At 37.1% G+C, this 14,849-nt stretch overlaps 1 protein-coding gene across 1 annotated transcript; it reads right to left on the bottom strand.

Annotated features, from left to right (window-relative positions):
• Positions 1–3,470: 3,470 nt before the first annotated feature.
• On the bottom strand, positions 3,471–12,075 carry tfa (transferrin-a). The gene is made up of 17 exons (XM_044368917.1): positions 11,965–12,075; positions 11,730–11,878; positions 10,911–11,013; positions 10,251–10,442; positions 9,527–9,656; positions 9,331–9,386; positions 8,343–8,506; positions 8,029–8,182; positions 7,765–7,928; positions 7,563–7,659; positions 7,432–7,461; positions 6,658–6,816; positions 5,853–6,003; positions 5,058–5,125; positions 4,760–4,941; positions 3,957–4,149; positions 3,471–3,830 (listed from the first exon to the last, which is right to left on the bottom strand). The coding sequence occupies exons 1-17, from the start codon at positions 12,002–12,004 to the stop codon at positions 3,784–3,786; spliced, it is 2,079 nt and encodes a 692-aa protein (XP_044224852.1). The 5' UTR covers positions 12,005–12,075; the 3' UTR covers positions 3,471–3,783.
• Between the last annotated feature and the right edge of the window lie 2,774 nt (positions 12,076–14,849).

The following is a 14,849-nucleotide window of genomic DNA, read 5'->3' as shown; positions in this document are numbered from 1 at the left end:
CTGTTTACTCCTGGTCAATATTTTGTACATTTCATTTCATTCTCTGCAGCTCTTCTCACTTAGAGTATATTTTACATATTTTTTATTGTAAATTTTGTGTATATTCTTCACTGTTATGCACCACAACACCAAATTTGTACATACAAATTCCTTGTATGTACAAACTTACTTTGCAAACTTACTTACTCTGATATTCAATACATCCATGATTCAAGATTGGTTAATATCAGACACAAAATATTAATCAATATTGATTAATTAATATTAATATCAAACTACAATAGTCATGACATGCCAACACACATGACACGAGGGAAAAAAACAAAGACAATCAAAGCCAGGATAAAACATTTGTCTGAAAGACAGCACCAGACAAAAACACAAGGCAATAAAAAGACCTGAAAGTGCAAACACAGAGCAAATAAAGAATACAGAAGTAATCATGAAGGCCACTTAATTCTCTAGCACGTAAAAGCTTCATCACAACAGGCACATGATATACACAAATTATAAAATTCATAAACAATATGCTGCATCGTAAAATATTCTGCATTTTTTTGTTTCTGTGCTGGGATTGATCAACAGTAGTAGCCCATTATTGAAGTACTTGATATCAGAATCAACTTAATTAGCCATGTTTGAACTCACAAGAAATTTGACTCCAGTTTCCTGTGACTCTCAGTATACTCACATCAGTGTACCAAAAGACACACATTCAGAACACATACAGCTGAAAAAATACAGCAGGCTAACAGAGATAATAAGACATAAACATTATTATGTATAGTCAAGTAGGTGGAAAAAAAAAAAAAAATACATATATATATATACAGTGGCAGTCAAAAGTTTGGACACACTTTCTGTGGGAATGGGAAGGTGTGTCCAAACTTTTGACTGCCACTGTATCTAAAAAATACATAAAAAGTATACACACACACATACAACAATAATCAATACATACAATGTTTAAATACAGGTCAAACTGTCACTGTAAACTATGTACACAGTAGTGCACATACTAATGCAATAAGTTACTTTAGATTCATACAGTGGGTTATATACAGTATATACATGTGGATATATACACATTTTCTTCAGTATGTACAGTCATTTACAACAGTTTTTATATGTTTATTGAATGATTTGAATATAGACTGAATGTGATTCACATATATGATTAGTCGATGTTTTGGTAATACATAGTTATTGCACAGGGCTTGTTTACTGTATATGTGGACCTTGTATTGAATTGGATAGAAAAGCATTTACTTAGTTAATGCTATTGTTTGTATTATATATTATATAGTTATTATTATATATTTATCTTACCAACCACAGGACTATATATTTGTTTTCTAGTCAAGTGACAAAATTTTTCTTATTTAAAAAGTGCTGAAGTCTGTCATTTATTTTGTCAAGTTTGAGCAGTTGAAATTCGCTCGTTACTGTCATCTAAAAGAGAGAACATAATTCCCCTCTGCTTACTTCTCTTTGTTGCTTTCTATAGAATTGATTTTAAAATCTTACCGTTTGTTTCAGAGGAGCTCAGTGGGCTGGCCGCTTCATACCTCTGAACTTTTAAAGCCTCAAATCTCATCAAGGTCTCCAAGGTCTTCTGACCTCAAGTTGTTGGCACTTCCACAATTTAGACTGAAGGGAGATCGCACCTTTGTTGTCGTGACAGCCTCTTCTTTATTATTAGAAGAGCCCGCACCACTGAAACCTCAAAGACCTGCCTCAAAGGCCATTTCTATTTCTTAGCTTTTGCACCTGAATAATTTTCTGTATGTCCCAAGTGTGCATTCAATTATGTATTCTTGCCTTGGAAACTATTCAGCACTTTGGTCAACTTATTTAGTTTTCAAAAATGCTTTATAAACACAGCGACTATATAGACTTGACAGCAGTTAATGGACAGGGGAATATACAGCGGAAATACGACATGTATGAGACCGGACACCAAACAAAAATCAGCCGATGAGAATGTGTTCATCCACTGCCAATGTTCTGAAATTCCCAACAAATGATCCAGATAGGGTTCATGTGCTGTGAAAACTCTTTCAGCAACATAGCATCTTATCTATCTGTTAATGGCCACATATCTACCGCAGACGTTTGAGCAGATTTGGGTTGGACTGGATCTTTTTTGGAGGCTTTTCACAGTACCTGTAACAGTGTTTTACATATTAATTGAGTGGCTCACCCAAACAAATTTGCCCCCACCTAAAATATTTCTTATATTTATTATTTCTGCCCTCCTAAAGTCTGTGAAAATGCAGCTAAAAGTGCAAACTATGAGGACTGCTTGAATGTGCAGTCATATAGATATAAAGTAGTTTGTGAAATAAATTATCAATGTGTAGTTACATTGTGGACTCTGGTTACTTCTAACCAGTTATTTTAATTATTATTTAGTTATAAGAAACCTTGGTACCACTTTCTGATAAGGCACCATTTATAAAGTGTTTATAAACATTGATTTATAGCTTAATTAATGGTTAATAAATCATTTACTAATGCTTTATAAACCATAAGCATAATTGTTGGGTTGCCAGGTTGTGAAAAATCCCTCCTTTCTATACCACCATAACATCTGCTTTATCTAATTCTTTGGGAAGACACTTCTGATGTGCTGTTAAACCATTTACCTGGCTACAGGGCATCCAGATGAAAATCCATTTATTAATATTTATAACTGCAGACTTTGATTATTTTCATTAATGACTTTTTAAATATAACTGCAGACCTGATGACTTAGATCAGAGGTTTTCAAAGTGGGAGGTGGGTCTCCCCAGGGGTGCTGCAAACAGTTTGAAGGGAGGCTCAGGGGAGGCATTATTACATTAGTTATCAAAAGTAGATCACATAGAATTGCCTGAATGTGTGTGATGTGGTTAAAGAGACAGTTCAGAGATACAGTAGTTTGGGGGAATTTTTCTGTTTTTCCCACTTTCTCAGAAACTAATAAATGCCTCAGGACAGACTTTTTTTTAATGTATTTAGTGTAGTCCGAAGTTATGTCAAACAGCAATATTAGGCTATATTGGCTCAATTGTTGAGTGTCTATGGGATCAAATAACATAATCAATGATCCCATAGGCATCCAGGAATTGAACGAAACAAAGCAAGTAAACTAAGAGGGGGTGAGGGGTGTCTTTTTCCAAGCTTTGTCTGAGGGGAAACCCACAGTCTCAGACTTTGATAATAGTATAGAAAAGGGGGATTTTTCACAACCTGGCAATGCAAAAAAATATGCTTATTAATGGCTTATAAAGAATTTATAAAGCATTGGTTAATGATTTATTAACCATTAATTAATGCTTATAAAGTTTTAGACTGTTTTTGGCACAGGAAGAAAATTTTCTAGTATTGTATCTCTACAATTTAAGTCAAGATACTATTTACTTTTTGGTGATGAACACTTGAGATATTACACTGCTACAAAAACAAACCATAACGTCACCACAATAGAGCATTAAAAAGGCTTTATTTGAGAAAAGTAAGTGTTAACAAAACATACAGTAGTTGATCCAATAGGAGTAACACTTATGTTTCAACAGCATGAAAATAGCTACATGAGGACATGATTGGTCACATAAATGGTTGATTTGTAGGCTGCGGTACTGCAATGGATCTGTTCGTTGGTTGTACTCCTAGAGCAAGTCTACAAGAAAATCAGGAAGAAAATACACAATGCAATTTTTGTATCTAGTGTGGGAAGTGTGGGTAAGGTGCTCGAACCACTGAGGGCCGACTCAGGCACCACATGCTCCACGGGCCCCACTATTTTTTTTGCTGACAGGAATGGAAAGTGCAAGATTTCTCCAGATCTGTTGGAAAGAGATAAATACAAGAATTGAGCAGGAAAAAAAATGATTATGAGAAATACATTTTAAACTTAATATGCGGTACTATGAAATCCTGTTTATCTTGATTTAACCCACAATAATACAAACCTGAGGCGGTGTCAGGGCACTTCCTGAGCGCACCCATGGCTTCCATGTACATAGCTCCCAAGAACTGGACATATGATGTTCCAGCTTGAATCACCTGGAGACACTTAGTGGAGTCCTTGAAGAGGAGGTTTTTTCCTCCATCGGACTGGAACATTCTGAATGAAGCGTCACTGCCACTGATACCAAACTTGGTCTATAAATAAAGAACACAATTTTGATTTAAAACAGAGTTTTTCATTTTTAGCTTTGGCATATTGGTGTTATTTATACTTCCTTATCAGAGTCAGAGATCAACAGGGGGTCTGGGTTAAAAAATGCTCTTGAAAGTTAAGGAAATGCCTGTTAAGTGCGTCTGCCAAACTGTCCTTTTTGCATTTTACCCTGTATTTTATGTTTTACTGGGACAACAGTAACTGATATTCAGCTGTAGGTGTTTGACAATATCTTACAAAATAATTGTTTCACATTTGTTCTGGGTGGAAACAATCTGATCTAAAAGACTAAATACAGAACTTGAATCAGTAGAAATTGTAGGCACCACACAGCCAGCGGGAGAAGTAAATAAGCATAGCATCAACGAAAAATAAAGCATCCACTACAGTAATAAGGAAACAGTGAAAAGATAAGCTGATGAATGGTGGCGTGGTTGAGGAACAGAGAGTTATCTGGACTACCCTGGCACTACAGATTGAGTGCTAAATAGATAATATGTAATTGATTATTATATGTAATAATATTCTGTCCCTCTGAAAATATTTAATTTCTATTGTTAATCCATACAAACAACCAAAACCATTCCTGACCTGCTGGTCCTGGAGAATGCGGACAACGTCACTGTGGCTTTCTGGACGTGTTACCACAGCATGTGCTGGCACGATAGACAGGTGGCAAGAGGCGTATTCACTGATTGGAACTGGACCCTTCCCAGGGCAGATCAGCTCATAGTCAGCAGACTTCACGTCACGAGCCCATGCTGGACCAGAACCTGACAAGAAGAGGTGGGATGGAAGAGAAGAACAGAGTGAAGATGAATGTTGTAGTTGTATATGAAGCAACGCTGTCGTAGATAAGATGGAAACAGTGTCAGTGTCAGTTTCTTACCATCACTGTTTTCTGGAACGATTGTGTGTTTGATGAAGGCAACATCGCCGGCATCCTCAACAAGACATCTACAATGATACGCAGAACATTACTTATGCAATATGAAAAAGTTTCCACCCTTAACAGAAGGCTCTAGAAGAGTAATTGAGGGAATAATTTTTTATCATTTTGGGGAAATATGCTTATTTGATTTGTTGCCAAGAGCTAGGTGGGCAGATTGATACCACTCTCATGTTTGTGTGTTAAGTATGTGACTTGGATGGAGAGGTGACTAGCCTAGCTTAGCATAAGGACTGCTAGCCTGGTCAAAAATATGCCTACCAGCACCTCTAAAGCTGTTAAAAGTCATACACAAGCATAAATGTAAAAATGACAATGTTTGGTTTTAGGGGGAGTTGCGTGCTGTAACCTCTTGGAAAACAGAAGCCAGCCTGCAACCATTTGAGATGCTGGAAAAAAGTGCTGAGTGAATGATAAAACTGTTGTTTGTCAAGAAATAGTGGCATGTAAGTCACCCTAAAACCTCAAATTTTTGTTTTTAACATTACTGCCTTCATACAATGTGTTAATTAAAGCACTTTAGAGCTGCTGATAGATGTATTTGCAAACTTTAGGGAGAGCAAAGCCAACTGTTTCCCTCTGCTTCCAGTCTTTTTGCTAAGCTAGGCTAATTACCCTTTAATGCACAGACATGAGAACGGTATTGAAAGAAAGCAAATAAGCGTATACCCAAAACTTAACTATTTCTATAATATATAATTCTATGTATAGAATAACTGCTCTGTTGCTTCCTACCTAAAGGCCCCAGCATAGCCGTAGTACTGCTCGTCAGCACTGGCTTTGCACTTGGACTCATCTCCCACAGCTTTGCCACTCCCGGCACACTGAGAACAGAATGGAGAGGTGGGTTCTGCTCCGGGGGCGCAGCCGCTACTGAAGAACTTAGCTGAGAAGATGAGAGACAATGTCAGTACAATGCTTTGGTGTTTTACTCAGTGGTGTGAGAATAGCCCTGTCTCCTAAATAATGCACTTTATAAATTAGCAGAAAAATGGTTTTGCTGCATAGGTTTTGGAGGAAACGTAATTGCTGCCTTGTGTGTTCGCTGGCAATGTTTTTTTTTCCAGACCAGGAAATTTTATGATCTACTGTGCAGAAGGTGTAAAATGATGATAAAGGTGGACTGAGGACATACAAAGCACAGGATTTTCACACTGCAGACTGGGGTTTGTGTCCTTTTTTTCAGTGGTTGGTTAGGTTTAAACTACTTAAACACTTTGGTTTTAAGGTTAGGAAAAGATTCTGGTTTTGGTTAATAGATATTAAAAAAAGCAAATATTTAATCAAATGGTTTGAGTTGCCAAAACATAACCATGAAAGATTAATCATGCTTTAGTTGCCACAAGTGGATATTGTAGGAAGACAAATGATGAATAGATGAATTCAATATAGTATTTACCACTTTGGTAGATTCGATCATTATTCTTATATTGATAGACAACATAATCTGGGCAGCAAAACATTTCTGGTTTCAAATTAGTGGGATATAAACTTGTTTAAGGAAAAGCAGGAGCTTAATGGTCTTGGTGTGGTTACTCACTGAAGTCACAGTCTTGAGTCCTTTCTTGGATTAGACCCATGGGGATGTTCCAGCCAGCTGTTCTGCCGATGCCAGTGTGGCAAGACCTCTTGCCCTGCAGGGTTTCCCAAGTCACACCCGAGCCCTTCTTCACAACAGCAACAGCAAAGTAAGAGGAAGCTGAGAATACAAGAGAGTAAGTACAGAAGGAGATGGATTGGAAAACTATGCAGCAAATAATTATTAGTTACATAGTTTTAGTCAAATTTAATTTAAAAGTTATTAATATTACAAATACAGTGTTTCATCACAGAAGGGAGAGCTGAGCCCATCTAACTCTGTTAATATGGAGCTATAGTTTCCAAGAACCCTAACCCTGTTCAATCGGCACATTTCCAATTAATTTTTTTCAGATAACTGCTACGATGACCCAGTGAGGCTTTCAGTCAGTGCAGAGCAGGTCAACTGAACAGAGATGTGAAATTTGTCAATAGACAAGCATACAATTTAATAATAATGTAAATAAATGAATGACTTGGGTTCAAATGATGATTTTCTTTCAAGGTAATTCCTATTTTTTCCTATAATTAGAACCAAATTACATAGATCTCTCTGGGAAATTATCAGGATAATAACACATACTTCAACCTGCTTGGGCATCATGTTTCTATCACTAATGCCTTTTATTTTGAAGATAGTGATTTCAATATTTGGCCTTTTGGTTTTGTATTTCTCACTGAGCTCTAATGCATCTGTGACAACTACAAAGAGCAGAAACAAAGACATGTTTAATACCTGCAGCGGGGCTTGAGGCACTGCATTGTGCTGTGGAGAGAGACAGAGATGCAAATGTTACTCATGTAGAAAAGGTCAAATCAAATCCCAGGCTTGCATGGCATAGTTTCTGTGCCATCTAAGCATAATACCTTGATCATACTGCTCCACCATAGCAGGAACCAGACCGCACTTCCCAGCTGTGAACACTTGTCCTCCATCCACTGCCATTGCATCAGCGTCTTTACGCTACAATAATGAGCAGGATAATGAAGACGACAGATGATCAGAGACACAAAACGGAGCGAAATTCTCAAGCTAGTGACCAATCCCCATATTTCCATCATATTTTACCATAATCTTCTTCAGACACTCTTCAACTGAGGAGCCACTCTGGCATTCAATGGCGGTGCCGTCTTCCCCCATACTGCTGATACTCCACGTGTCACACTTTGCCGTCTCAGCGTGACCCACAGCGCACCATTTAATGGCAGAGGATGAAGCGCCTGGGGTCTGCTCTGGAAAGTGAAGTAAAACAGAACCATAAATGTCCATGTTTGCCTAGTGGTTTGTATGTTTATATGTGTGCTTTGTTGAGTTTATTTGACTTCAGGATACCTTTCTTGAGGGAACGGACAACGCTCATGTAATCGGCGCCCAAATACAGGAAGGAGTCTGTGCCTGGGGGCAGCTGCACCAGCTTCACAGTTGAGTCCTTGAAAATCAGGTTCTTGGCAGGCGCATAGTCGGCAGATGAGAAGAGCTCAAAGCCCTGAAAAGACACAAAATGAGCTAATTAATTATGGAAGCAGTGAAACATATTGTGAAAATGTGAGGCAACTGAAAGTTACATGTTTAAATGAATCATTTGGCAGCTCTACCACTTGCTCTTTATGTTGTACAGATAATCAGTCATAAAATCTGTATTTTACCTCCACTGAGCTGAGGCTTGTCCAGATTAAATCGGCCAGCTGTTGATCCCTGCGGGTGACAACAGCATGAGCTGGTACTTTGGCCAGGTGGCAGGTGCTGTAGCTGTCGATGGGTGCTCTGGTGCCATCCTTGCACAGCAGCTCGTAGTGGGCCTTTTCAGACTCTGAAAGTGTGTCACAGCAGTGATTACATTTCTTTTTTCTCTTTCAATTTTCCAGTTTCAAATACTTACCACTTACCACTTAACAATCCTCTCACTACCATGTATTTTAAAAGGTAACATTTCATGGTTGAGCAAATCTTGTTCATATGGACATATAACTAAGTGTAATTTAAGAATAAAACAGAGCTACATATGTGGTAAAGGCTTGATCACAGCACACTGTACATTCATGAAACCCAGGATATCTTCTGAAAGTATTCACTGCTACTGCAAAAAGCATTTGCTTGTAAATAATCGAAGATTGAGATCTCTATGGGAGATGATTGGCTTAAAATCATCAGATGGATGAGATGAAAAGACTTAGTTTATTACTAAGACTGAAAAATAATTTATATGTTTGCAAGATGGACAAAATGGATAATGTATTCATTATCTTTCAGCTAGTTTGTCTCTCTACTTTCTCTAAACTTCTTCCATTTCCTCCCTTTTCTTTCCTCCCCTACTCATGGATAATCATATTTAAACTATGCAGAGCTACATAACAACTTGCTGTTAATAATATTCAGATTGTGATGATGTTGCCTGACATCTGTGCTACTGTTTGTTTTGTTTTCATTGACAGATATATATAAAAAATCTCATAAAATTGTAAGCATCAAAAAAAGGCAGTTAAGAAAAATACGTTTCATACAACTTAAGACAGTTTGTATTTTATCGTCTCATAACACAGATTTTAAATAAGTAATTGACCAGCTTGCTTGGGTGCAATCACTACGAGCCAATAATTCATCAAATATTGGAATCGATAATCTTGTGATACTGACCAGGTACAGTGAGATGCTTCACAAAAGCCACCTCTCCAGCGTCTTCTACCAGGCACCTATAAAGTAGATCAATCCACAGTTGCATCAACATTAGCAGGTTTTTTGTTAGCAGCAATATCATGTGATAGAAAACAGGTTAAAGACAGACAAAAGTCATAGTAGAACTGAGAAGGACCAAAGAAAGACTGATACTGACTGGAAGGCACCGCCGTAGTCATAGTAAGGCTCCTTGTGGGACCTGGAGCAGTCTCCCTTGCACAGTTGGCACAATTTGGAGCCTCTTGTGGCCCCCGGGGCGCAGCTAGCCTGGAAGAAGCTGCTCACCGCTGCAAAAGCAGAGCCATGGCCAGGATATCAGAAATGTTGAGCCCCTTAGACCCCATAGTCCCTGCCCCACATCAGTTCCTCGGAAAGTTTGACCAGAAAAAAATAGAAGCTTGTTTGGATGTCTTGGCTATTTCTGATGTCAAAGATGAACTTTGAAACTTAACTTTTAAGCCAACAGGGATGAGACGTCTTAAAGTGCTTAGAAAAACTAAAAAAATGTAGCTCCAGAACAGCTTCTAAAACAACTTTCAAGTAATTTTGTTTTGAATCAACTTTTGAAACTAAACTTAACTGTCCATTAGTATGTTTTACTCAACATAAAAGGTATAAAGGTCTAAATTATATTTTCATTAAACACCCACCATGTGCAGGTTTTTAAATTGTAGATTGTTAACTCCCTCCAGGTTGCTAAATCCCCCTTATTCCCAGAAAAAAGAAATCTGAGGACATGACCTTTGTGCCCTTAATGATACCAAAAGTACAACAAAACCGTCAAATATTATGTCTGATTGTCTAACCTGTGACACCGCATATTATAATGTACAAGTTACAAAAGGCTACATGAGAAGATCAATACATTGACTGTCACTCACCCTCCTCCACTGGTTTGTCCTCAACGCCTGCCCATTGCAGTATACCCAAGGACACCAGAGTTCCTATTGGCATGTTCCAGCCTGCAGATTTTCCCAAGCCAGTGTGGCAGGATTTCTTTCCCTGGAGGTCTCTGAGGCCAAATCCAGTGCCCTTCTTCACCACGGCAACGGCATAGTAACAGGTGTCCGAAGCTGGTTGAATACAGAAAGATTGTGAGCAAAAAGTTCAAACATTTAGTTGGTAAAAAATGCTTAACATCCCTAATCTTCCCATTTAGAATATTTAATACAATGATGTGTTTTTATGTATATTTGCATCTTATAAAAATGTCTTACTATTATTATGAGATTTCTTTTTTTTTTGGGTGTAATCTGCTTTCTGGAAAAAAAAGTTTTTTCATATCATTCAGTTTTCTAGTTCTCATTGAGACACTAATATATCTCAATGCCAGACATGTCTGTTTGATAAAAGTTGGTGTTGTGTAAAAATACCATGCATGGACAACAATGGAAATTATGGCATGTTGTATTTTTAAATATGTCAATAAACTAAACCAAAACCTCTTTCCATGCATTTTGGTGTAAAACATATATTTGACTGTCCCTGAAAAGCAAAGACTATTTATTGCATGAGAAAAGCCAGCTGATGAGTAAACGTACAGGGACCGTAGTCCTCAGCAATAATGGGCTGCAGGTCATAGTTGTGCAGTCCAGCTGTGTAGATGTCGCCACCGTCCAAAGTGATGGCATCTGCTTCAGTAGCCTGTAAGAGAAATGCAGATCTTTACCAACCAGCAGCAGCAGCAGCAGCTCAAGAATAACATGCAGAATGAATTAAATGCAGTGACACAACTTGGTGGGAGAACGATGAGGTATTTGTACTTAACTTAAATACTTTCTACTGCACTACATTTCTTTTTCATTTCTACTCTTCTACATTTATCTGACAACCAGCTACATTTAGATGCTGCTTACATATTAATGATTCAATAATATATAATTATAACATTAATAGTAAAAAAAGGGGCTACACATGAGTATTTTTTATAGGTACAGGGCTTCTAAGTTTAGAGCTGCAACTAGCAAATTAGTCGATTAATCGATTAGTTGCCAACTATTAAATGAATCCCCAACTACTTTGATAATCATTTTGAGTCATTTTTAAAGAAAAGAGGTCAAAATTCTCTGATTTCAGATTATCAAATGTGAATCTCTTCTGGTTTCTTTAGTCTTCTATTACAGTAAACTGGTGATCGACATTTTTCACCATTTTCTGGACCAAATAACTGATCAATTAATCGAGAAAATAATCGACAGATTAATTGATAATTAAAATAATCGCTGGTTGCAACCCTAGTACATTTTACTGGTTATCACATCGTGGTATTAGTACAGGATCTGAATACTACCTCCACTGCTCATTAAATGTTAATTAAAAGCTGTGAAGAGGTGTTTTTATTCTTATTTTAACGTCCTCACCTTAATTGCAATGATGCAGTCGATGGTGCTTTCTTTCTTCACGCAGGAGAAAGCAGGAGCTTTGGCTGCGAGCTGCCGACATTTCAGTAATTCTTGGTCGGACTTGACGCACCATCTCACCTTTTCAGCAGGGGCCGCGAACACCGAGGCTGCCAAATGCAAATGAATGACAAAATGCATTAAAACAATAAACGTAAACAATAAAAGTGATTACAGAAATTGTTTCTGTCTTTACCGATGCAGCCGAGCAGCGCCAGTAGGAGGAGAGGCTTCATGTTGGACTTTGAGGGGAGGGGGTCTCCAGGTCAGCAGAGTATCCGGGAGGCAGCTCAGGCTTTTATAGCAAACCTCTGACTGCACAGAAAAAAAAGAAAAGAAGGAAACAGTTTGCTCAAGTTTCCTAATGTGTGCGTGCGTTGGCGCGTGCGTGCGTGTGTACTTTTGTGCACTGGTACACGAGATGGCAGAGAAAGATTTCCACATGATGGAAATTCACAGACACTGTAAACTGTTTAACCATTGTTTACACTATCTGAAATCAGAGAGCAGAAAACAGTAATTCACATATTGAACAATAAACAACAAAAGGTGACATGAGCACAAATATTCAATCAGGATCCAAATTATGTTTATTGATCTTATATTTGTTTTCATAGTTTAACTTTTTTTTTTTTTTTTTTTTAAATTGTCTTAACTTGTGATGTTTAATGTGCTTTATGTTTTACTGCTGTGCAAACATTTTCCATTTGTCAAAAATGCAATGGATTGATTGATCGACTGAAGTGTTCATTAGATCATTTATTCTCACGTCTTTTGGCCCCTAAACTGACACAAATTAGACTACGGACCCCCGTCTGATGATATCTTTGCTTAGAGATGTTTTATTACAGAAAGTATATGAAACCCATGACCAAAATATTCATACACTCTGTCATTGTGTCACTTATGGATGGAATTATAGTGAAAATAAATGATTCCCCTTTTTGCTGGGGACCCCCCAGTACCCCCTCAAAGACCACTGGGGGTCCCTGGACCCCACTTTGAGAGCTACTGCATAATAAAGGGGGTCTTAGAGAACAACATAATGGGCAACAAGTTTGACCTGCACACGAAAGTGTCTTCTCTAATCCTGTAATCTGATACTCAGCATTAACCAACTCTTTTTTTTTTTTTTTTGCGTAAAATTACATGATTTGACAGTGAGACCTTGTACTGTAACCAACTTAACAAGTAGTGACAGAAACATTCAGTTTTGGGGAACGTCTGCTTTGAAGTGTTGCAAATCTTTAAATTGCAGTAGAAATTATTCAGCCACGTCTGGCAGAAAAGTGAATTAAGGATGTGATTTCAATACAGAATAAGGGCACAAAGCTTATGAAAATGCTTATTTTTCAAAGTTGCAGCATGACCCACGTTGTCGTGTTTACAGAGTCAATATTACCCAACACAAGAGCTAAGGTTCATGTAGATTTGTAAATTGAACCAATAACACCTCCTTCTTTGTTCTCATTTGTCAAATATTGAAATATCACCCAATACATTTCACAATAGACTCCATGTTTCATGAAGCGCCTTTGGTGGTGCAACTTTGGAAAATCCAAAACGTGATACAGGACAAATGGATGGATTTCATTTTGATTGTGAGGACACTGGCACTTCCTTTTACCCATCATGTCCTGATTCCTTACTGTAGGTATGGAAAAAGGGGATTTTGGGGGGGCAATTTGATGTTACTGGAATTAAGGGCCAAAGTTTGAATTACAGTTCAGGTTTAAGTGTATTAAATAAATTGATAAAATCTCTTTATTAGACTCAACACCGTCTGGAAATCAGAGGACGGCACCATCCTGCTTCCAAAGCCAAAGTGTTTGTAAGTAGTAACTGATAGCAAAGGCTTTTAGTAAGACAGTACTGATTATTGTGTATAATCTCCTTTTCTCTCTCTGCCCATCTCTGTTACAATATTCAGTACGCTCTGTATTCTACTATTACTTCTTCATATTTGTGATTTTTTTTCTGCAACTTCCTGTGTTGGCACTGTGCACATACTTCCCTTAAAAAAATGACTTTTTTTCAAGGATAGGATTCAAGGTTAAAAAAATAAATAAAACTAAACAGAAATATAAATGAGATGCAGATAGATGCATTACTATTAAGTCTGTCTGGATTTTTTTTAAAGTCAATAGTTGCACATAAAGTTTGAGTTTCCCAACAATGAACCACACAATTAGGAAAAAAAACTTTAAAAACTTGTGATTCACAAATTCTGTGCATTTGGAGTGAGGTTACTTGACGTTTTGGTTTTTTTTTATCTGTAGAGAAAGTGATAAATGACTAAAGGTATGAGGACAAGAGGCAGATTATCTGGCCACTGCTTTTGTCGTTACCTCCAGATTAAAAATGTAACTGCTCTTGTGTTTGTAAATGTGATAGAAGTAGCACAGACGAGTACTTTACTGTCTGCTGGTTAATCTGAAGTTGACTTGAGTTCCTGCAAAACCTGTCGAGGTAAAAATGTATCTGTCAGCATGAAGAAAGTGGATTGAGGGAAAAATACAGAGTAGTAGGAGTATCAACTGGCCTGTAACACTAAAACAATGCCATTAATATCAAAATAATATGCTTTATAGACACTTTAGAGAACACTGATGGAATATAAGTAAGTACATTTATTCAAGTTCTGTACTTAAGAAAAAATTTGAGGTACTTTACTTGAGTTTTTCTATTTTATGCAACTTTGTACTTCTACTCTACTACATTTCAGAGGGAAATATTTTACTTTTTAGTCCACTACATTTATTTGTAAACAATCACTACATTTCACATAAAATAATATATTCTAATATTCTTTTGTTTTAATTGTGTGCATTTTTCTTTTTAAAAACGTGTTATGCACTTTAAGCTGCATTAGTGGGTGCTATAAGTGTATTATTATTATAATTACCATTAATTTAAAAACAACAATATAATATATTATAATAATATAACACTCTAAAAGAAGCCGGTCTGCATAATGAGTATTTTTACTTTTGATACTTTAAGTATAAATTGCTGGTGATACTTCTGTATTTTTACTTAGGTATAATTTTAAATTAATTACTTTTACTTGTATTGGAGTAT

This window comes from Thunnus albacares, chromosome 12 (assembly GCF_914725855.1).
Source record: "Thunnus albacares chromosome 12, fThuAlb1.1, whole genome shotgun sequence".
In the NCBI taxonomy this organism is placed as follows: Eukaryota; Metazoa; Chordata; class Actinopteri; order Scombriformes; family Scombridae; genus Thunnus; species Thunnus albacares.
This window is presented reverse-complemented; position numbering and strand designations above follow the sequence as displayed.

Excerpts from the sequence above, each read along its gene's own strand:
- tfa (XM_044368917.1), bottom strand. The coding sequence starts at position 12,004 with ATGAAGCCTCTCCTCCTACTGGCGCTGCTCGGCTGCATCG. Across the intron at positions 6,817-7,431 it reads TGCCTCAAGCCCCGCTGCAG|CTTCCTCTTACTTTGCTGTT; the intron begins GTATTAAACATG and ends TTGTATTCTCAG. Across the intron at positions 4,942-5,057 it reads CGTTCCAGAAAACAGTGATG|GTTCTGGTCCAGCATGGGCT; the intron begins GTAAGAAACTGA and ends TCTTCTTGTCAG.